The 24,693-nt window shown below is 46.7% G+C and overlaps 1 protein-coding gene across 1 annotated transcript in view; it reads left to right on the plus strand.

Moving 5' to 3' along the window:
• The window catches only part of DNAH9 (dynein axonemal heavy chain 9), a 1,435,662-nt gene that overhangs the window by 842,628 nt on the left and 568,341 nt on the right, over positions 1-24,693 (plus strand). Inside the window, exons 52-53 of the mRNA XM_086930591.1 lie at positions 9,943-10,131; positions 14,276-14,511. Coding sequence (XP_086786717.1) covers positions 9,943-10,131; positions 14,276-14,511 — 425 coding nt within the window. The remainder of the gene's footprint in view (positions 1-9,942; positions 10,132-14,275; positions 14,512-24,693) is intronic.

Here is a 24,693-nt window from a genome sequence, read left to right on the forward strand (position 1 = left end):
CTTTCAAATCCAGACAGTCAATCCACAACCAGGTAGAGACACACAGAAATGTTAGAGCACAAAAACCCAGCCACTTATAAAAGAGTGGTTTCTAAACACACAATGCAAAAACCACCTTTATAAAAAGATGTGCTATTACATTGTGAGTTCAGGCACACTAAACCTCACCTCACCTTAAGCCTTTGGGAAGATAGGCTGTTATTACACAGTCTCCCCATTCTGTTCTATTCGCAAGATGGCCTTTCCACAGTGAAAAACGAAACGTAGATTATTTCACTGTCAGGACATGGTATACACCTTAGTACATGTCCTACCTTTCACATGCACTACACCCTGCCCAGGGGGTACCTTGGGCCTACCATAGGGGTGTCTTATGTGCATATAAAGGGAAGGGTAAGGTCTGGCAAGTGGGTGCACTTGTCAGCATGGCAGTTTAACAAACTGCTCGCAGGCACTGCAGTAGCAGACCTGAGTTCCCTCTTTAAGGCTACTTGTGTGGGTGGCACAATTAGTGCTGCGGGCCCACTAGTAGCATTTGCATTACCAGCCCTTGCACACATAGTGCATTTTATTAGGGACTTTACTAGTAAGGCAAACATACCAATCATGGACAACCAATTACCATTACACTTTATACAGGGAGCACTTGCACTTTGACACTGATCAGCAGTGGCAAAGTGCCCAAAGCATCTAAGTTGGCAACACCATGTCAGAAAAAAGGTCTAGGGGGAATTCAAAACGTTTAGGGAACTTTAGCCGAAAAGGGCCAAGTCCAACACATAGTTTGTAGGTTTCTCCACATCCTTTTTTACCGGTTGTGGGAGATGCATTTCCAATATTTTCAGATGGTAATTGTAGCTGGAAAAATTAATTGAGGCTTTTGCTATAGCAGAACACAATGATCATTCCCTGTGTTGGACCTAGAGTTGTCAGGTCACCTAGGGTAGCCTGGCCTAGGGTAAGACAGTCACTAAATAGAGGCACATGTGTAAAGGTTGCACACCACCTAGCGGTAACTCAATGCAATACCACTCAAAAATGACACTACACCTTAATTTTTATAAAAGTAGAAAAAGCTTTATATTTTCTCTTGCTGTCAGTTACTTATTTTCTTAGGTTCATTTGTTGTTTCAAAATCACTTTTACAATACAAATTAAGGGTCACACTTCTTTATCGGATCACTGAAATAATATTGAGGGACAAAATATCGACTTGCCAAAATATCGTGGACAAAATATCGACAGTCAAAATATCGAGTTTGTATCTACAAACAGGTAAGTACAAAAATATCGAGTACAAAATATCGTTAACAATAATATAGATGTAAAAAATATCGACTTTATTAAAATTAATTACTATTAAATTTTAATTACTAAAATATACTTAAAAATACTTAAATTAAATTATAATAATTAAATAATAAATGAAAATAATAAAAATAATTTTTTACAATCTTATTTGTTGACTCTGAACCCTAAAAATACCCCTTTACCCAAAAACCCAAAACTGACCCTGAACCCTAAAAATACCCCTTTACCCAAAAACTGAAAACTGACCCTGAACCCTAAAAATGCCCCTTTACCCAAAAACTGAAAACTGACCCTGAACCCTAAAAATACCCCTTTACCCAAGAACTGAAAACTGACCCTGAACCCTAAAAATAGCCCTTTACCCATGAACTGAAAACTGACCCTGAACCCTAAGAATACCCCTTTACCCATGAACTGAAAACTGACCCTGAACCCTAAAAATACCCCTTTACCCTAAAACTGAAAACTGACCCTGAACCCTAAAAATGCCCCTTTACCCAAAAACTGAAAACTGACCCTGAACCCCAAAAATACCCCTTTACCCTAAAACTGAAAACTGACCCTGAGCCCTAAAAATGCTCCTTTACCCAAAATTTATCAATATTATTTAATTACTAATTAATTATTAATTAACAATAACAATAAAGTAAATATATTAGCACATTAGCTGTAATTATTTTAATAATTAATATTATTTTTTCCCAATTAATTACTTAAAAATAACACAAAATTATATATATTAAAAATTTACTCTAATTAATGTAATTAACTAATTACAATTAATTGATTACCAATTAATTACTAATACAAAATATGTTCAAAGTTATATTAATTAATTAACTAATTAATATTAATTAATTATCAATTAATTATTAATTAAAAATATTAACAAACATATATTAATTAATTAATTATTATTAAATTACTTCCCACCCTATTCCCCTATAAACCCACAACCCGCTACAGAATTACATTACGCAATTATTATAAAAGCAAAATTCATTTAATAAAATATTTTATAACATTAAGACACACTTTTCACACATATTATTACATAAAAATACACTATAAAATATTATATATTATTAAAAATTCGATATTTTTGCTATCTATATTTTATACAGTCGATATTACTTCACTTACCTGAAAAACAATATTTTTGTAGTCGATATTATGTCCAGTCGATATTTTGTCCAGTCTATATTTAAAACTCGATATTATGTCCAGTCGATATTTTGGAGTCGATATTTTGTCTGTACACCTTCTTTATCATGTAAATTCTTCCTCTCCTCCTTACTTAGCTTATGACTGTACTTTTGATGTTATATTAAACATTCACTTCAGTTGAAAATCTTCAGGCTTATACACTTAAATTGGCACCTTGGCACCCAAAGGGTGACACTCCCTCCCTTAGAACAGGTGACTATTTTTAGGGTTCCAATGGACAGGTTCAGTGCACAACACAGCTTATTTGTACAGCCTAAATACTTTTGGTCAAGCAAGCCCAGAGCTACTTTCCCTCCTCCCGCCTCTGAAAGAGAATACAGATCTTTAGCATAATTCCCACTCTTGGCGGCACACAGGGGTTAAAGTAAACGTCACTGGGCAGTTGCCCTCTTTATTCACACTGTTTCCTCACTTTGCAGGGTCAATAGACCTTAGTCTCAATCTCCTCTCCTTCAGTTTCTCAGTTAACCAAATACTGGCTGACTTTGGAGCACCACCCCTCCTTGGTGTCACACGGGGGTTGCCCAGTGAATTAACAGCCCCTCCCTTCTCCACCTTACTTGGGACCAGAAGCGGTAACCACAGCAGCCAGGGCTTCACTCTTCAAGTCGATGCCTCTTTCACAGGCCAGGCCACATGCCCAGCAGCCCCACAACTAAGGAAGGCCTCCTCGAGGCACCAGTGGCCTGGATTTGCCACTCGCGTCCACTCTCTCCACACGAGTGGTCGCGCTTCTTCTCAGGCGCGATGGGTGGTGTCCCCGCGGTCGCCGCCTCCCTCGCTGCCTCCTACGCCGCCCACCTCATCTCTTGGTAGCCGCGCCTCCACACAGGCGCCACGGAGCAGTGTCTCCGCTGGGCGCCGCTGCACACGCTTTCTCCTGCGCTTCCCACCTCACTCCTTGGGCAGCCGCGCTAGAGAACAGGCGCAAAGGAGCAGTGTCTCCGCCCGGCGCCACCTATTCACGAACTCCGCGCCTCGGGGCTTGCGCGAGAGAGCGGTGTCTCCCGCTTCAGCTGGCGCTATTCACAACACTTCTCCAGGGGCGATGTACCTCCTCAGACCCGCGCGGGGTCCCAGGGGCTCCTCCTCGACTACAGCTCCTCAGGGCCCCTCGTGGATTCGCGCTGCGCTACTCACAAGGCTGGTAAGTCAGTCTTTTGGAGCCTTATCAAGGGGGGTTAGAGGAATGTTCAGGAAGGGGCCAGAGGGGGGCCAGCAGGAGCTTAAAGGGCCACTTCCCTCAGGGGTAATGAACCACACCGGGGCTCAGTCAAAGGGACTCAGGGGGGAGCGTCCTCAAGTGGTAAGTGTCAGCCTTAAAGGTAACTAATTACTAATTGTGCGCCACCCTCCCCAGGTCACAGCCTCACTCCTCGGGTTCTATGGTCATCACCACATGGCCGCCCACACACCAGCCTTTTTATAGGCTGACCTCAAAAGGTCCAGAAGGGACCCGAAGGTTCTAGATGAATCCTATTGTGCCCTATGGACCCAGTCCCAGTGGTGGCAGTTGTGGCAGTTAATAGCCACCATTTTGTATGTCAGAAAAAATCCTGTCAGGAAGGCGCCTAGGCCTCAGGTGAAAAATCATGAGGGCACAAGAACAACTATCCCCCAGGCCAACACCATAAAAATCTAGTAGACCCGAAAAGATAGTAAGGAAATGAGGGGCACCCTAAATTAAAGGAATAAAAAACGAAAAATTCTGGGGAAATGGCCAAGTCCTACACGTCTCCCCCCAGCCAAAAGCCAGGGTAGACCGATCATCACCTTGATGGGCTTCCCTGCTTGGGGCGGAAAAAGGTGGACGCAGGCCCGTTACTTCAATGGCATCCGCCAGTTCTTCACCAATCAAACCACCCCACTGGTGTTCCCTAGTGGGATGCGGCCAGGACTGACTTCTAGACAATCCAGAAGTCTCTGGCCCTTGCTTTCTCTCAGAGTGGGGGGCAGTAGCCCTAGGCCCGTTGTACCTTTGGACCACTCTTCTTCTCAACCTAGAGTCTAAACTCTTAGGTTGAACTGGTGACAGGGGCGAGTCCTCCCTCTCCCTGCACCCCCTCTCAGAGTTCCGCACCCTCCCAACTGGAGTATTACCCCTGAGAGTTACAGCCGGGAGGACTCTGATTACAGAGATCCCTCCCGCCAGGTCAGGCAACCCCTGAACCTGGCCACCCAACCCGGGTTCTGCACCCTGTAGCTGGTCCGGTGCCAGAGGAGAGTCCTTCCTCCCTCTGCACCCCCTCCCAGGGTTCCGCACCCTCCCAACTGGAGTAGTACCCCTAAGAGTCACAACCGGGGGGACTCTGATTACAGAGATCCCTCCCGCCAGGTCAGGCAACCCCTGAACCTGGCCACCCAACCCGGGATCTGCACCCTATGGCTGGACCGGTGCCAGAGGAGAGTCCTTCCTCCCTCTGCACCCCCTCCCAGGGTTCCGCACCCTCCCAACTGGAGTAGTACCCCTAAGAGTCACAACCGGGGGGACTCTGATTACAGAGATCCCTCCCGCCAGGTCAGGCAACCCCTGAACCTGGCCACCCAACCCGGGATCTGCACCCTGTGGCTGGACCGGTGCCAGAGGAGAGTCCTTCCTCCCTCTGCACCCCCTCCCAGGGTTCCGCACCCTCCCAACTGGAGTAGTACCCCTAGGAGTCACACCTGTAGGGTCCTTAGTTACTGGTACCCCACCCTCCAGGTCAGGCAACTCCTGAACCTGAAACCCCAGTCCAGGTTCTACACCCTGTGACTGGTCTGAACCCCGAACCTTGGGTACGCTGCCACCATTTGGAGTAGAAGAGGGTCCTAATTGTAGGGCCTGGAGTTCTAACTCTTTTAGTTTGAATTCATGAGCCATCCTCCGCTCTTCCCTCTCCTGTTCTAACCTGGCCAACTCCCATTTCAGTTGCCTCTTTTCTCTCCTGTCTGTGAGTTCTGCTTCGGTCAAGCTTCCTCCGGAGACACTACTGCCCCTCCTAGAGTAGGTCATTGGTCCAGGGAGTAGGTTTCCCACCTCTGGATGAAACAATCCCTCTACCCCTATGACCGTGTCCTGGTCCGTCCCCTCATCCTCCTCCTTCCCTTCTCTGCGTGCTTCCACCCAAGCCCTCAAACTGGTCTGGAGTTCCCCCTTTTTGGCACCACGCTTAAAGAACACCCCCATTTGTTGACAGAAGTCCTTTAGCTGGGCCACAGAATAAGTGTCCAGTTCTTCCAGTGCAAAGTCCATTTTGCTAAGGCAATTCAAGGTCAACACACAAAAAGAATAGAGTTATAAGGGTAACCTGAAGCTACCTCCACCCCACCACCAGGATTAAATTTGGAAAAAGCAAAAGTAAAAATTAGGAAGTCCGCCAGGAGAAAACTCCAGGTATAGGTTAGTGGATTACACTTAGTTACTGCAGAGTAGTCGCAACCACAGTTTTCATCCCACCGCTAGACACCAATATGTTGGACCTAGAGTTGTCAGGTCACCTAGGGTAGCCTGGCCTAGGGTAAGACAGTCACTAAATAGAGGCACATGTGTAAAGGTTGCACACCACCCAGCGGTAACTCAATGCAATACCACTCACAAATGACACTACACCTTAATTATTATAAAAGTAGAAAAAGCTTTATATTTTCTCTTGTTGTCAGTTACTTATTTTCTTAGGTTCATTTGTTGTTTCAAAATCTCTTTTACAATACAAATTAAGGGTCACACATCTTTATCATGTAAATTCTTCCTCTCCTCCTTACTTAGCTTATTACTGTACTTTTGATGTTACATTAAACATTCACTTCAGTTGAAAATCTTCAGGCCTATACACTTAAATTGGCACCTTGGCACCCAAAGGGTGACACTCCCTCCCTTAGAACAGGTGACTATTTTTAGGGTTCCAATGCACAGGTTCAGTGCACAACACAGCTTATTTGTACAGCCTAAATACTTTTGGTCAAGCAAGCCCAGAGCTACTTTCCCTCCTCCCGCCTCTGAAAGAGAATACAGATCTTTAGCATAATTCCCACTATTGGCGGCACACAGGGGTTAAAGTAAACGTCACTGGGCAGTTGCCCTCTTTATTCACACTGTTTCCTCACTTTGCAGGGTCAATAGACCTTAGTCTCAATCTCCTCCCCTTCAGTTTCTCAGTTAACCAAATACTGGCTGACTTTGGAGCACCACCCCTCCTTGGTGTCACACAGGGGTTGCCCAGTGAATTAACAGCCCCTCCCTTCTCCACCTTACTTGGGACCAGAAGCGGTAACCACAGCAGCCAGGGCTTCACTCTTCAAGTCGATGCCTCTTTCACAGGCCAGGCCACATGCCTAGCAGCCCCACAACTAAGGAAGGCCTCCTTGAGGCGCCAGTGGCCTGGATTTGCCACTCGCGTCCACTCTCTCCACACGAGTGGTCGCGCTTCTTCTCAGGCGCGATGGGCGGTGTCCCCGCGGTCGCCGCCTCCCTCGCTGCCTCCTACGCCGCCCACCTCATCTCTTGGTAGCCGCGCCTCCACATTGGCGCCACGGAGCAGTGTCTCCGCTGGGCGCCGCTGCACACGCTTTCTCCTGCGCTTCCCACCTCACTCCTTGGGCAGCCGCGCTAGAGAACAGGCGCGAAGGAGCAGTGTTTCCGCCCGGCACCGCCTATTCACGAACTCCGCGCCTCGGGGCTTGCGCGAGAGAACGGTGTCTCCCGCCTCAGCTGGCGCTATTCACAACACTTCTCCAGAGGGGATGTACCTCCTCAGACCCGCGCGGGGTCCCAGGGGCTCCTCCTCGACTACAGCTCCTCAGGGCCCCACGTGGATTCGCGCTGCGCTACTCACAAGGCTGGTAAGTCAGTCTTTTGGAGCCTTATCAAGGGGGGTTAGAGGAATGTTCAGGAAGGACCAGAGAGGGGCCAGCAGGAGCTTAAAGGGCCACTTCCCTCAGGGGTAATGAACCACACCGGGGCTCAGTCAAAGGGACTCAGGGGGGAGCGTCCTCAAGTGGTACGTGCCAGCCTTAAAGGTAACTAATTACTAATTGTGCGCCACCCTCCCCAGGTCACAGCCTCACTCCTCAGGTTCTGTGGTGATCACCACATGGCCGCCCACACACCAGCCTTTTTATAGGCTGACCTCAAAAGGTCCAGAAGGGACCGGAAGGTTCTAGAAGAATCCTATTGTGCCCTATGGACCCAGTCCCAGTGGTGGCAGTTGTGGCAGTTAATAGCCACCATTTTGTATGTCAGAAAAAATCCTGTCAGGAAGGCGCCTAGGCCTCAGGTGAAAAATCATGAGGGCACAAGAACAACTATCCCCCAGGTCAACACCATAAAAATCTAGTAGACCCTAAAAGATAGTAAGGAAATGAGGGGCACCCTAAATTAAAGGAATAAAAAACGAAAAATTCTGGGGAAAGGGCCAAGTCCTACACCCTGTTTTTAGGTCGATCTTTGATCGACCTATGTTATCTGTTATGTGGGGTTTGGCAAACACACCGATTGCCATTGGTTACTAGCTGTGGCATTCAGAAAGGCTGGCTTTCTTTTGGTACATATGTGTAAAAGCCCTCTTTTGCGTGCTTCATTCTAACCATGGCTATTACACTCAGAGAATATTTTGTTTGGCCATCACACTGTTCAACGTGTGATGGCCCCTCCTCCCTGGTCATTTTCAATTACCGTGTCAAATACAGCTTTCTTTATATGCATCTTTTCGTATTTGCATTTTTTTTTGGGATAACACAATTGAAGCGGGCGTCATGTTAATTGACTATATCTGCCGGCGCCATTGTTCTGCGGTATTTACATTTTTGGGGGGACGAACCAGGGCGCCATTATTTGCTTTCAGTTTCATGGTGAGAGAACTGCCCCAGTCACCTTCAAAGGAAACAGTGAGGCAACAACCGGGCCCCTGCTTCTTCTGCTTCATTTCCGTCTCTATTGTGGTGGCAAGAAGCCACACTTGGGAATTTTGGCAACATTGAGAGTGGGCATGACATCTCTGCAGCAGAGGAGCAGCAACAGCAGCTAGAGGACCGGCTTTTGTGCAGTACCTCCTTGGAACCGGGGTGCCCCTGGAAATTAATCCATAGTGACATGGAAGGGGTTGACATGCTCGCCCTGCCTAGCGGTACCATCGCGTGTAACCTGAGCTGGATGCTCTTCCTGGACAGTCGGTGCAGGGTGAGCACTGCAGGGCTTCCCTGAGCCTCCTTTATATCAGGGTTGGAATGGGCGGGGACTATTGGGTTCTGGCAAGGGTAATTTGCATTTTGGTCGCTGTGTTGAGTTAGCATTTAAACAGTTAGTAATATTGGTGATATCCGAAAATCTCACCCACTTTTGTTTTCCCCTGTTGTCTCCTAAAAGCACAGAAACCTATATAGCAGGTAGGGTTGCTACAAAGTACATAAACTTTATCTTCTTACAAAATGCCTACCTGCAGAAACCATAACCATTTCCATCTGGAAACCCCAGTGATTATCTAATTTAGTTTTGGTTTCTCACTGAGGGACAATGTTTTCAATTTCAACCACATCCTACATGATGTACCACACTACCCATGAAGACAAGCGCTTCATTGACACCCATACGTGTGGTAAACACTATATAAAATGTTGCAATGCAATTGACAACCCGGTCTGCAGGTAGGAACTCTCTGGACGATTATGATGATGCACAACTGCGTCTTTGTGCTCTATTCTGCAGTGTTGTGTGCATGGAGGCATCAGAGCAGAATGACACTGCAGCATTACGCTGTGCCTCTCTTTTGACTGGCCGCTTAGTGTTATTATAGGTCTTCTAGCAAAGCTTTGAAGCAGCTGCTTTTCTACCTCAATAAAAAGATTGCGCGCATGTGCAGACTGTGGGGGCGACCCCACGGTAGCTCGAGGGCCCCACGTTCACCATTTGGTTGAATGGTGCTGTATAGTTTAGAGATTGTTTATTTCTTCTGCTTCCTATACAAATTCTTTCCAAGTTGTCAGAGGGTGTCTTTCAGAACTGCAATGCCACTACACGTGCCTCCCACAAACTCCGAACCAAGCCAGCATACCACAAAATCAGTAAAAGACATTTTAATTGACAATGCCTATAGCTCAAACTCAAGCAAATGCGAAACCAATTTCCATTGCAAATTCTTGTTTTGTGAGGGGGAGCACACAATATAACCCCGTGAATAAAATCTCCCCAACCATACCCTCCGCCCTCGCTCCCTCTCTCCCCAGAGGACCCCACATATATTCACCAACTTCTCAATGCGGCTGTGAAGAAAATCGTTGTTTTGTGAGGAATTACTTTAGAACAACGAAAAACTACATTTTAAATTGCTTCTGGGCCTACCTTTTCCCAATGAAGAAAATCAATGCACCATAAAGAAACTAAATCTTTTAATGTAATATATTGGGCATTCAGAGATTTTGCTTTGTGTTTAGGTTGGAGGACTTGCATCTGAGAATGTGAGATGGGCCGAAGCTGTTCGAAACTTCAAGCAGCAGGAGAGCACCCTCTGTGGTGATGTGTTGCTGATCACAGCATTTGTCTCCTACCTGGGTTACTTTACAAAGAAATACAGGCAAGACTTAATGGACGGGATGTGGAGGCCCTACTTAGGGCAATTAAAAGTAAGCATTCAACTTCCATATTTTGAATAAATTGTGCATGTAGGGCCATATGTGCTTGTATACAAAAACGGCATAACATTTGTATCTCTAAAAGAGTCAGTTGCTGGTATAATATCAAATATGTGCATTTATTTTATTTACCATATTTTTAATTACAATGAAGTTGGGCAACAAGAAAGGAACCCTACAAAATGAATTAGTGATCTTAGTTATTATTATTCATCTTCCATTTTTTACATTATTGTTGGAGTGACCTGTATAAGCAGAATAAAGCTCTATTTTCAGTGCATGTTGAGTTCTAGTAGGAGGTCACAGCTACAATTGATATTTTGCCTAGGAGTGCTACTCTGCTCAGCAAAGTTTGCATAGTAAGATTTCCAAATATGAACATTGTAAACATAACCTTGTTGTCGTTCATAATAATGTATATTATGTGTAGTGATGGTGTAAACATTTTGGGCCTGATAATAGAGGTGGTTGGTTAATTCCAGCCATGCGTAAACCCCTGTTTATGAATTGGTCAGAATTACGAGTTGGAAGGTATATAGTGCAGACAATAATTATCGCATACATTAAATAACTCAACCTTTGTTAAATTTCGGAATGTCAAACCTGACTAAATTTAATGGGGGAAAACCATACGGTATTTACTGTATTATGCGGTTTTTGTGCATTAAACACCTACATCTGCATCTTATTCCCAACAAACCTGTAATAGGTGTTATCTCACCCGATAAATAACATACCCTGTGGTATTGCTATTTATCAGGTGAGCTGAATAACACCTAAACTCATAATCAGGCACTTAGTATATTATCTTGGCAACAGGACTCAACCCTATGAGAAAAAATAGCTCAGATCCCCTGCCTTGATTGCCCTGCAGAGCCCATGCTTACATGTTCCCTGGTGCTCATGTTCAATACATGCTTGTATAAAAACTGGGCTTTTTGCGACCCCTGTCAGCTATTTAAAAGAATTTATGACATCATTAATATCTCATCTCAATACAAAAATGAAATCTTCCAATCGCTGCTCTTCCCCTTCCCACCATAATTAACCACTACAGCAAAGTACTAGAGCCATGCTTTTTGATCTGCTCAAAGTCCCTCCTCTGTCTTAATCCGTCTCTTAATTTACCCCTAATTCAAGCAGCATTTTATTCACAGAGATGGGCTCCCACTCAACCTCTCCACAACCGTCAACGTTTGTTGACAATGTTTCAAGTCTTCTCTGCTACTATTAATTTCCCCTGAAAATATCATCTGGCTGACTTCTCCTCTGATTTCAAATGTTGTCCTGTATAACAAGTGCCACTGTACTCTGAAGTCCTGAAATGTATTGTATATAAAATGCTAAGATTCTGCCTCGCTGCTCACAACCAACCTGATCCTCTGCAGTTCAACTTTCATACTCTACAAATGATCAAGGCTTGTTTGCCCGCTCACACTCTCTGATTTTCTAAATCAGTGGTGTGCAACCGTTAAAAAGCATTGTTGCATTTACTAAACACATTTACCGATTCAGAAAAGTCCTTCTCACTACGTGCAATGAGCTTATAAATGTATTACACATCACTATTTGAAAGGGGGGTCTTGTGGGCATTCGTTCCAAATGGCAATTCGTAACTTGGTTTATCAATAGTTTGCAACTGTAATGTCGGCCTCAAACCACTGTTCAGTTTCTGACAACCAGGTTGGTATAGTAACTGCTTTGAAAAAGGTTAATGGCTGCCTTTGGGTCTCATCCCCTTTGAGAATATTGAAAAACGTTTCAAGGAGAGTAGGTAGTGCTTCATGGGGCCGCTAAAAATTGATAGTGAAAGCTTTTAATAAAACAACTTTTTTAAGCACAAATTGATAGTGAAAGCTTTTAATAAAACTACTTTTTTAAACACACACTTTTCCTTTATGAAAAATGGGCTGCATTAAATAAAAGTTATATATATATTTGCATCCTTTGCTATTGCCAATGTTTATATTGCTACAAAAGGAACAGATTTCTTTGGTCAAATGTATGTGCTGCTGTTAGAAGCTGGACCCTGGCATCTGCTACAGTTTAAAAATAATAATAAATAAACATAATGACAAATGTAGTAGTCTGCTGCCCCTTTCATGCCACCATCTCTGTGATTGTGGACAATCGCGGTGCATTGCAAATTGCGACCTGCCTTATAAATATTAGCTAAGGAAGTCATTCTGCGACCCGTTCCAGTGCATCACTTTTTTAACTGACCTATTTGTACATGATGTCAATTTGCAAAATCTTATTATTTGGAAAAATTGAATGTGCAATCAGCAGCCTCTTTTTTGCGAATGAAATAATAGTGCTTCAGCCTCGGTCTCTAAATATATAAGATTGGCTTACCGCAGCCATGAGTCATTGATACCTTCCCTAGCAACTGTATTTAATACAGCCTACCACTTTATCTCACACACCACTTTTGTCTCCCTCGGTATTGCCGGTCTGCCCTTAATCATTTTTCAAATTATCTCTCTAACCATTACTTCTTTGTAATGTCCCAGAAAAGTGCTCACCCACATCTGTTCTACTTGCCATCTCTCAAACCTTGCTGCAATTCTACTCTTGGTGATTTGATCTCTTCCCTTTGCCTCTCCTTTCACCTATGCTGATAGTTCCACATTGTCCTCCAACTGCTCACCTAGTGCTCAAACTATTTCAGTTTTTGCAAGGCTCTGCAATCCTGCTTGCTCAACTACTTGAAAAGACAAATAATCAGTTTCAGCTGATTCTATCCCATCTTCACTGTCACACAATCTTTTTTTTCCCCTTGATGGCTTTGTTTCCTGTGACAGGAAGTTGGGAATACTTGTTTTCACAAAGTGTACATATAATGCTTCCTCTCTATCACAACTACATATCCAAAGGACCCACCCAGCATCCCATGCCACTCCTTCATAAACACACTTTACTGTAGAAGCTTCAAGTAGTGGAATAGTCTGCTCATGGGTGTGCCAAAATGCATCTTTCCTCCCATTGACTACTTTGCCAGCCCTACAGTTCATGTGCTCTTAGCACTGCCAATACTGGCCCAACTCACTTCACCACCATGAGGGTCCTTTACTTCTCATCATTGGAATGCCCTCTTGCTCACTGAGATCTACACTCTCATTACCTTCCAACAAGACCGCTCTCAAAACTCATCTCCTCAACTATGAATATTGAATACACTGCCTTTCCTGCCTCAATTCTGTCATTTCTCACAAAGCCTTAGCAGCATAATGCATACTATATATTGTGAAGTATTTTTCTCGTGTTGTCCCAACTCTGCATCCTCATAGCTTTAACAACATGGGTTGGTGCTTTCTATGAACAACACTTCTTGCACAAATGAAATTGATGCTCAATTAATACAAACATAATTAATACAGACACATATATGCGGTACTTCAGTTAATTGGCTAGTGCAATCATCGTGCAAGTTGCAGCCCTTGTCCTTTTATTTGATCCCCAAATTATTCATTCCTGGGCTCTATTTGGATTGCATGTACTTCAGTCTTTTGTTTCTGTCTTTTGTAAACAGTTAACCCTTGACAATAGGACCTAGTCTGCTTATACTCAACCAAACTGCACAATAGCATCTTCTTATCTGTGCTGATCAGCGTGAGTTCTGACCTGGCCACGAAGAGGTTAAAGAATCTTTAACCCTCTGCCAAACTTTGAGCCATTCAGCCCAATCACCCAGAGGGTGTAATTAGCAGCAACACACACCTCCGTTAGCTCAGCATGGCCGAGGCACCTGCCTCTCGGGCCCACGGGCATTACAGTATTAAACTCCTTCAGAAAACCTTGTTTGAAAGAGTGTGCAATTTTCAGCTCCTCTGCAGAGCTGAGTGAGCTGTGTTCTGTTTTGATGACTGGACATGCTTAGTATGCTATTCGCACCGTTGTTTGTATATTCTCTCTTTAATTTATGTGCAGCAGCATCAGGAGTGAGGGGGGCTTTTTGTCAAAGCTCTGATCCATCTTTTAGAAACTGCAGACAGTAGCATAAATAATGCTTCTTAATTGTTAATTAAGCTAAAATCACTTCAGCCTGCTCTGGTTGTTCATCACAATGCGAAGCTGATCCAGACACCGGTTTTCTAATTATGCCCTTGTCGTTGTTTACCTCACCTGCCTTTAGGTGCCCATCCCGGTGACCCCTGCGCTGGATCCCCTGACCATGCTCACCGATGATGCTGATGTGGCAGCTTGGCAAAATGAAGGTCTTCCTGCGGACAGAATGTCCACCGAAAATGCCACCATCCTCACCAACTGTGAGAGGTGGCCTCTCATGGTCGATCCTCAACTCCAGGGGATCAAGTGGATCAAAAATAAGTATGGCGAAAACCTTCGGGTGGTTCGGATTGGACAGAGAGGGTAATTGCTGCTTTTTCTTCAAACAAGTCTGTGAATCGCTAATGTTATGTTTTTTCATTTGCAGTGTCCCTTTCAACTCAGAAAACTGTATCCTACTGCACCTATACTTTACGAATAGAGTGGGGTAACAATATGTTTGATTTATGGTTCCTAAAACATATGACCCATATCCGGCACCCTCAGTTGAGGCGTGGGGCATTGGCAAAGCAGTGTTTGACAAAGAAATGCATTTCTTTCAGAAAATTCATGGTTTAGTTGAAGAAAATGCTGCCTATACCCATTTCCAAATGAGCCAAGAAGAAGCAAGTTTGGGATACAAGAAACACATGGCAAAGGCAATAGGTGTGCATATAATGTGCTACGCCATTCAGAAAGAATTTATTTGTGCCTCTGTTTGCAGAAATTAGCACAGTAAAGCCAGACATATATGGCCGAGATACCCGCCACCCCCTCTCAACACAAATCCCCAAGGATGGGAAGACGGAAACAGTTCTGAACTTTTGGAAGGCGGGAAGGGAGTTACCCTTCCCGGCCGTATTTATTAAAATATGAAACAAAATTAAAACATTAAAATAACAGTTTCATATCATGTACAATTTCATTCCACATTACGATGTTCTTGGCTGACCTTAACACATCTCTAATACAAAGGTTCTCCTAGCCGATACTAAACATCCTGCAAATGCATTTCTGAGTATTGAAATTGTACATCCTAACGTTACGGGCCAACGGCAAGGTCGTAACCGGTGTCAGATCCCCCATACCAATTCCCCCCTCACTTGTGAGGGGCGGTCGCACAGCGGACTGTACCTCTGTGCCCACTTCCAATTTCCCTTGTCTTAGCGGGGGCCCCCTGTTAACTCGACGCCATCTTCGTGGTCGTCCGAGGACTCGTGTGAGGTGTCTAGAAGGTAGCGTAGACCCCCCTCCCACCCCACACAACTTACCACATCTGCCGTCGCAGATGTCCGGGCACCGGGAAATTCCGAGGAGAGGTGCGTAGCCCCTCCTCCCCAGGGATGGGGCCTATGGCCGCCTTCCCTCTCCGGCGTCCCCATCCTTAGAGGGGACCGCCTCCCGTTTTGAGGGGCCAATGGCCGCCTCCCCCCGGGCGCTCCCATCCGTAATGGGTGACGCCCAAACCTCTAGGGATCTTCCAATTACTGCTCACCGATCATGACCTTACCGCCCGACCTAAATAAATACGACAATTTAATCTAGGCTAACGAAAAGGAAAACAAGCCCATTTTGAATATCTAAGTATCAACTCTACTGTATAACTGTTTAATTCAATCGCAACCATTTCTGCTGAGAAAACATGTGGAAACGAAAAAATGATCACTTTATTACATACCACACTACCAATTTTTATTCAAGACAACCTGTAAGAGAAACCATATCACGTCATTCAACTTTATTCAAATCAAATCGCTGTCATCAGGGGCTGGTGGGTGGGTCAAAATTGGCTCTTCGTTCCGTCTCGAGCTCACGTGCAACGAGGAGGTGCAGCTTCAGAGCACAGGAACAAGAGGATGCTTCCTTGACTTGTCGCTCCTTTTATCCTTCTTCGGGCGGGCGTAGACCCTCCTCCACTCCGCCTACCGGGCGTGGCTAGCGGTGTCGGTGTCTAGGACAACCCTCTCTTGGGCGGGAAAAGCCGCGCCCCAGCCACGCCGCTTCGGGCATACCAGCCGGGACACGCCTCCCGCCCAAAATGGTTTCCCGGGGGGATCAGGGTACTCTACCATACGTTCGGGGGGACCGAGTGGTCGCCCCTTTCCATATGGCCGAGATACCCGCCACCCCCTCTCAACACAAATCCCCAAGGATGGGAAGACGGAAACAGTTCTGAACTTTTGGAAGGCGGGAAGGGAGTTACCCTTCCCGGCCGTATTTATTAAAATATGAAACAAAATTAAAACATTAAAATAACAGTTTCATATCATGTACAATTTCATTCCACATTACGATGTTCTTGGCTGACCTTAACACATCTCTAATACAAAGGTTCTCCTAGCCGATACTAAACATCCTGCAAATGCATTTCTGAGTATTGAAATTGTACATCCTAACGTTACGGGCCAACGGCAAGGTCGTAACCGGTGTCATATCCCCCATACCAATTCCCCCCTCACTTGTGAGGGGCGGTCGCACAGCGGACTGTACCTCTGTGCCCACTTCCAATTTCCCTTGTCTTAGCTGGGGCCCCCTGTTAACTCGACGCCATCTTCGTGGTCGTCTGAGGACTCGTGTGAGGTGTCTAGAAGGTAGCGTAGACCCCCCTCCCACCCCACACAACTTACCACATCTGCCGTCGCAGATGTCCGGGCCCCGGGAAATTCCGAGGAGAGGTGCGTAGCCCCTCCTCCCCAGGGATGGGGCCTATGGCCGCCTTCCCTCTCCGGCGTCCCCATCCTTAGAGGGGACCGCCTCCCGTTTTGAGGGGCCAATGGCCGCCTCCCCCCGGGCGCTCCCATCCGTAATGGGTGACGCCCAAACCTCTAGGGATCTTCCAATTACTGCTCACCGATCATGACCTTACCGCCACAGGCCCGGATAGTTGACCGGCTATCCGGACCCCCCACAAAACTCCTACCTAAAGGTCATGGCTGTAAACTCTTCAACCAAGCTATGAAGTCTCCTATGAGTAAAGCATTCCCCACCCTGGACAAATGAACCCCGTCCTCTACATACATCTGATCGCCCCTGATACATCCATGTGGGATAGAATGCAATGTATTCGTACGAAACAATCTATCAAGTTTGTTATTCACTTTTTTCACAGAATGATCTAAAGCAGACACAGAACTAGCCCCCCGCCACACCTTCCGTGGGATCATGTGGGACCATGCAATTGTGCACCCCGGGACCCTTCTCGCTAACCAACTTACAGTGGATAGTATCTCCTCGAGAAGTACTCGTCGACCAATGGTCACTAAATCATTGCCCCCAAGATGCACTATGATTATAGATGGCGGTGACCTCGTCCGCCCTAACAAACCCTCCATAAAGATCTGAAACTGGTCAACACAGAGCCCGCCCCTTCCGTAGAAGGTCACCCTGTACCCGTATTCCCCAGCCATGTGAATCATGTCACCTGCTTTGAATACGTCTGCGGCACGCCTCACGTATGAGTGCCCCACGACCCACACCACTCTTTCCTCAGCCGGTGTTCTCTGACCGCTGGTCCCCAGGTGTCGGGTCAACTGCTCAGTCTGCCCCGCCTCGTAAGCTTGCAAAACTGTAAACCAAAGAAAAACAAGAAGCGTGAGTGCTCGACATTAGCTTCACAACATGTGCAACCGCACGTACCGTTTATAACAATTCGAGGACCAACGCCCCAACCGTTTTACATTTTCAACACTCAGACCCCTGGCTGTAGCCTCAGTAGCAGCCCCTATCCGGAAGGAATGGGTCCCAAACTCGCCTGGGTTCAAGCCTGCGGCTGCAATTGCCATCGCAAGCACCCGCTGGAACTGAAACCTCGTCAGTGGGGTGGCGTCGGCGTGCCTCAGTAAGCTTCCCCCCCATGCTGCCGCCCTCTGCGCCAAATATTCCTCAACGCATATCACCGGGCAGATGGGAGATCCGGGAATCCGCTGGACTACTACACAGTCCCCGATCGCTCCCTGATCGCTCTTGGACCTGGCAAACGAAATTACCATTGTGTCCCCCTTAATTTGGATGTGCTCTCGGCACAGTCCCCCCCCCCCGAATCCTGCTTGTTCCGTGCTACCAGCTCGCTTACCCGCATAGCCCCATGGAATGCTAATGCAAAAGCGGCTCGAAATAGTATCGTCTCTGATTGAGATGAACATGTTGCAGGAAGTACGGACATTAACAGGGCCAACCTCTCCAGACCTATCGGGTGTCTTACGTCAACTCTGCGACCCTCAAGGCGTTGCCACCCTCGCAGCGCCTTCTGTACCACAAAAGACGCTGTGGGGTCCTGGATACCATGCGCCCGCGCCATGAAAGAAATGGCGGCCTGGTGCCTCTGTGCTGTGGCCACTGATTTGCCTGCCTGATGTAATGATAACAGAAACTTCAGGACATACTCCTCTTGGCCCCAAAGCTCCCCCCCAGCAGAACCCAAAAAGGACCAATAGGAACGGAACGCCCCTTCGTATGCCTTCCTCGTCCTGGGCGCTAAACTCTCTCCCATGAGGTCTTGTAGTCCAGGGCACCGAGAGACCAGAGAGCTTTGGGAAATGGTGCCGCCACCGGGTCCGCTGAGGGTAGGAAACCCCAGAAGGCCTGCATACGGGAACGAGAAAGCGCGTCAGCTGCATGATTTAACGCCCCTGGCACATGTCTTGCCCTAAAGTGGACGTTCAGCCTCATACACAGCAGAACAATTTCCTTCAGCAATCTCAAGATCCATCTGCAGCGGGCAGCCTGACTATTGATACATTCGACAACGGTCATATTATCTGACCAGAATACTACAGCGCGGTCACGAAACCCCTCAGGCCATGTTGTCAGGGCCACCAGAATAGGGAACAGCTCAAGAAACCCAATGTTACCTGTGAGCCCATTCTCGTGCCACCATGCCGGCCATGTTTGTGCTGACCAATGATTACCAAAAATTGCGCCAAATCCAACACTCCCTGCCGAGTCCGTCCACAACCCCAGCTCCTCAGAGGAAACCGCGGGTTTGCTCCACACAACTCGACCGTTGAAATCCGCCAGAAATGCCAACCATATGCGCATGTCCTGGCGAACCTCCGCCGAGAGCCTTGTGCGGTGGTGGCCTTCCTTAAGGCCAACCATGGCCTGAGCGATAGAGCGGGAAAATGGGCGCGCCATTGGCATTACTCTAAGGGCAAAATTTAGTTGACCCACAACCTGCTGCAACTGATGCAATCTTACTTTTGTCTCACTGATACATGCTACCAGCGATGCCCTGAATTTCGTCACCTTTTCCTTAGGCAAGCGGAAGCACCCCTCTTCGGAATCGAGCTCTATTCCAAGAAACTCGAGCGAAGTAGACGGCCCCACTGTCTTACCGGGTGCCAACGGCACACCAAAGCGTCTCATAAGTTCACAAAATTCATTCAAGGCTTGTGCACACTCTATGTCCCCGGCTGGCCCCAGGAATAGAAAATCATCAAGATAATGCATCACATGTGTAAATCCTGTCGTTTTTGTGAAAGCCCACTGCAAAAAACAACTGAATCTCTCAAAATACGCACAAGATATGGAGCAACCCATTGGCATACATTTATCCATGTAATAGCGCCCTTGAAACATGAAACCAAGGAGACGTTGATCGTCTGGGTGTACCGGGAGCAACCGGAACGCTGACTCGATATCCGATTTAGCCATCAGCGCCCCGGGCCCTAGGCGATTCAAAATGGCGACGGCCTCATCGAAAGATGCGTACCGCACCGAACAAACCCCCGGGTCAATCGCATCGTTCACCGAAAGACCCCTTGGAGCCGACAAATTATGAATTAACCTGAATTCCCCGGGATCTTTTTTGGGAACTACACCCAGGGGTGAACAAACAAAATTAACCACAGGCGGGTTGTCGTATGGTCCAGCAACCCGACCTCGGGCCACCTCTTTACCAATTTTTGCTTGTACCACCGCCACATTCTGCTGCACCGATAGTTGATTCTTACACTGTGCCTCACCCTGAAAATCCCCCGCCGGGATGCGGAAACCATATGAAAAACCATCTCGCAACACCCCAGCGGAGATATGATCTGGGTATTCGTTTAGCCAAGGGATCATCGCCATGATATCAACCGGGGTAGGCAGAGGCGCCCCCTGGGCCACTTTACACTGGTTTGGTATTTCCTCTATTCCCCGTATCACTAGTCTTGGCTCTACACATATTCTCCGGGTGTGAGGATTGTCCACACCCCGAACATTCATGCCTGAATTTACAAGAACCCTGTGGCCTAGTACATTTCCCTCTGTTAAAGCCCCAGCAGACCCCTTTTTTTCCTGAGCTGCCACCATTCCTTGAGTTCCGGTCATTACTTGCGCCTGCCCGAAAGGGCGCCCCTGACGAATGGCCGGAATACTCATTGACATCCCCCCCCAAAGCTGGTGATTTTCCCACACCTGGTTTTTCCATCTTTTGCCATGAAATTGAGTCAAAACAATCCCACGTCAGGGATGAATCGTGCTCCTTGGATTTACGAAATATATTGTCATAAGAAAACCATTGATTCCCCCCATAAGTTTCATAGAATTCCATGATACGTGTCTGGTACACGGCCAATTCCCCCAACAATTCAGGCCTACGTTCCCCCATAATTGCAATGAACATTCCGAATGCTCTGCCCCAATTGCTTATCGATTCCTCTACTCTGAAACCGGCCATCCTGGCTCGCCATACACTAGGATGCAGAAACTCTTTTTGATTCTTCACATGCTCGATCTCATAGTGATCGGTCAACAAGGAAAACATGTTCACATATTTGTCTGCCCATATCCTCTCTTTCACTTCGATCGGGACATGTTGAACAATTTTTTCCCTCCTGGAAGGCACCGATCCTTCCCCCACCATCGGCAATGGCTGCTTACCTGAACCTGTCGTTGTTACTGTAGACCCCGCTGTTCCCACGCCCGATCCGGGTTGACCCACGGGAGCCTGCGGGGAAACAAAAGGACAAGGTGCTTTCGCGGCATCTCGGGATTGCCGCAACTGCTTCATTATTAGCTTGGCCTCTTCGGCCGTGTCCCTCAGAGCCACAGAACCCTCGTTGTTTCTGCCCAGCCATGCCGCCAGTTGGGCGGCCAACTCCGGTGGCATGTCCCCATCGTTCACGGGGGTAACTACGACAGGTATCGGCTGTCCTGCGCCGGGAATCGGAGCGGGAGCTTCTACCGGTCTGGGAGGGCTCGCTGGGGAGGCCTCCGGGATTGGAACCTCGTCCTCACTTGCCCTGTTCCTGGCCCTTTTTCCTCTCCCGGCTGGGACCCCCTCGATGGTTCTCTTTGGCCGTCCCGTACCATCCCGGGCCGCCATTTTCTTCTTCATCTCCGCCATGTCCTTCACCAGCATACGGAGCATTTGCTCGGTGCTAACCTTCTTTCCGACCCTTTTGCCCGGCATTTTCTCGCGACCGACGGACGGTCCTGGACAAGGCTTCGAGCGCTAAAAGAGAAAAAAGAGAAATTACAAACTTCAAAATTGGCTCTTCGTTCCGTATCGAGCTCACGTGCAACGAGGAGGTGCAGCTTCAGAGCACAGGAACAAGAGGATGCTTCCATGACTTGTCGCTCCTTTTATCCTTCTTCGGGCGGGCGTAGACCCTCCTCCACTCCGCCTACCGGGCGTGGCTAGCGGTGTCGGTGTCTAGGACAACCCTCTCTTGGGCGGGAAAAGCCGCGCCCCAGCCACGCCGCTTCGGGCATACCAGCCGGGACACGCCTCCCGCCCAAAATGGTTTCCCGGGGGGATCAGGGTACTCTACCATACGTTCGGGGGGACCGAGTGGTCGCCCCTTTCCATTTGCTTTGCACTCAGAACCATTGTATTATGTCCTTTCAACTGAAGTGAGCACGCTCTGTGCTGCTACCCACCATGGAAGCCAGTGTGAAGGAGTCTGAGGTCTGTCTGACCCACTGTGCCTCACCCAAAAGAGTCATAGTAGGCGGGAGTCACTGTAGAAGCCACGAAAATCATGCTGGGGAGAGTGGGCTGTCATCCTGGTCACCAAGGTTCATGGAGAGATATTTGTGGCTCTGCAAGTGGAGCAAGCAGGGACATATGACAAGGTTCCCAGCATCTCTTGGCTCCAACTCTCTTCTGTGCTTTTCGTTGGCATTGAAAAGCAAAAGTAGGTGGAGTTGTGATGACATCATGCCAGGGGTGGTGTGTACTGGTCTGTTGGTAATACGTTCAGAAGAAATGGCCAGCCTCTCTGTTCATGCTGGTGTCAGATCCTGGCACAGTGAGCTCTCTACATTTGTCTATAAAATAAAAATGTATCCATCTTAGAATGTGACCTTCGCTACCTTCATTAGAAATACCACCATTTATTCTCATAACTGTACATAGCGCACATCGTGAGGGACTTCAGGGTCATAGTTAGTACTCTTCTATGCTCTTACACTGTGTCGCTTTTAATCTTCCAGGTGCTCTTCTCACTGCCCCTGTTTCCTGATGCAACAATGTTTTTTTATTCTAGGAAAGTCACTCCAGGTATCTGTTACACAACACAAGTCCTAAGGGCAAGCCTCTGAGCACTATGTCTGTCAACAGTCTGGGGTCTCTGATGGTCCAGTTCAAGATCCTAACCTGGGCCTTTTTCAGAGCATGGAAACCTTTTGCCTTTTGCTTACTTGTAGTAGTAACAGGATGTCAACGTCCTGATCCTAGCACAGCATTTCCAGTCCCTAAGCACCAAAGGGAGTCAGGAGTCCTTCAGTTTTCTTTTCCTAGATTTAAGATAGAATCTTCTTTTCTTCTAGATGTGTCTTCTCAGCTGTATTAATATTGCTAAGAGGTGATGATAAGGTGGGTCACCCATACCCTGTGCACTTGCCAGTGATTCCCTACACCAATTGCTGACAAGTTGTCCTTCCAAGCACTGGCCTCCCTTTATAACAATTCCCTTCCCTACATACTGCAACCCTTCCTTGAATCTCTCATTCAAGATGGCCCTGGTCTTCCTTCACCTACAAGGATCTTATCCTTTCACTCATCCACCCCAGCTGACAGTTTGAACTGTTTTCCCCCCTACCGGCTACAGGCAGAAAGGCTATGTTGGTTCTGGGCATCAGGGGTTTCTGTTCCCGAGAGTCTTTTTAGGGATCTCCACTTCAAAAGGAATAGCTGTCATTGCCGACCTTTGCCTTGTCATCTGTTCCTGCACCCCCCCCCCCCCCCCCCCCCCAGATGACTAATCGCTGCTAAGTGGTCACAGTTGACAATATTTAAGCTTTACTTGGTCCGAATGCTGTCCCACTGCTCTTCAGGAGGCAGTTCATTAACAGACAGTCTTGGATGTGCGTTTCAATGCCTGGAGCCTGGCTGCTAGGAAGGCTGATTCTAAACCATTTCATGCCAGACAGCACAACGTACAGTTTTAGAAGGTGCTCTTCCCCTAAAAGTTTGAAAGTATCAGCTCTTACCTTTGAATCAGATGTTTATTAAATGAGAAATAACGAAACTTAAATAACTTGAATGAAGTTTTAGATATTTTCGAAGACAAAGTTACAACAAATATGCTTTTATTTTGTAAGTAGGCCTGCTCAGGAAAAATGAATCTTTACGTACACAGTTACAAACCTTTTTCAACTGTTGGCAGAGGGGGGCATACTTTTTCTTAGTATACTGCATGTTCCTCTTTCATATTTTCAGTAACAGTCCTGATGCTTAAAAGCACACTTGAAGCGGCTAAGCTAATAAAGTATACTTTCCTACATAGCCAAGCATTTTTCTTTGCCATGTGCCACTGCATTGGTTTTTAAATTGCAGCTCGGCCAGATGTACAATAGTATTATCTAGTGCCACACACTATAGTCATGTATGTGAGTGGTGTAAATACACACTGCAGTACATGTATGATGTTTAATTTCTGTGCAACTGATGCATTTCTTTCCCCAGTTTACAATGGCTTTACTAGGGAGTTAAGAAAAGCAATTAAGTTTAGCCAAATTAAAAATACAGTCTTGGGGAATGGACAAATGCACTGTGGCCCTGAATGGCGGACATGGCAAAGTGCACAGAGTTATATCACAAGCAAAAATAAAATCCATGAAAGGCAGAAAATCATGAGGACTCTACACAGAAGTAGCCACATTGCTACCCTGATTCTTTAGCCTGTTGTATGTATGGGAAATCACTTGATTCTTTTTTCTTCTGGAAGTGCTGCTAAGATATTGTATTTTCTGAGCACAATTCTATTGATGACTGAAGATGGGAGGGTAGTTACATAGGTCCCTTTACCTCTACATACTGTGTGAACGGCTCCTTGTGTGCAGGCTGAATTTGGGCCCGGATTAATTTTAGAAGTGCAATTTATCCCGGCCGCCCCTGTAGATGCTAATGAAGCTCAGAGCATGTCTATCTTACTTGTATTTATTCTATTATTTGTCACATGATATATCATCTAGAATTGATCTTTAACCCGTTGCCTGCACATAGCCACTGGATTCAATATTATGTACTCCATAACCAGAACCTATTCAAATTGGAACCTAGAGATAGTCCTTGTG

The sequence above is a fragment of the Lissotriton vulgaris genome, chromosome 7 (assembly GCF_964263255.1).
Source record: "Lissotriton vulgaris chromosome 7, aLisVul1.2, whole genome shotgun sequence".
NCBI lineage: Eukaryota > Metazoa > Chordata > Amphibia > Caudata > Salamandridae > Lissotriton > Lissotriton vulgaris.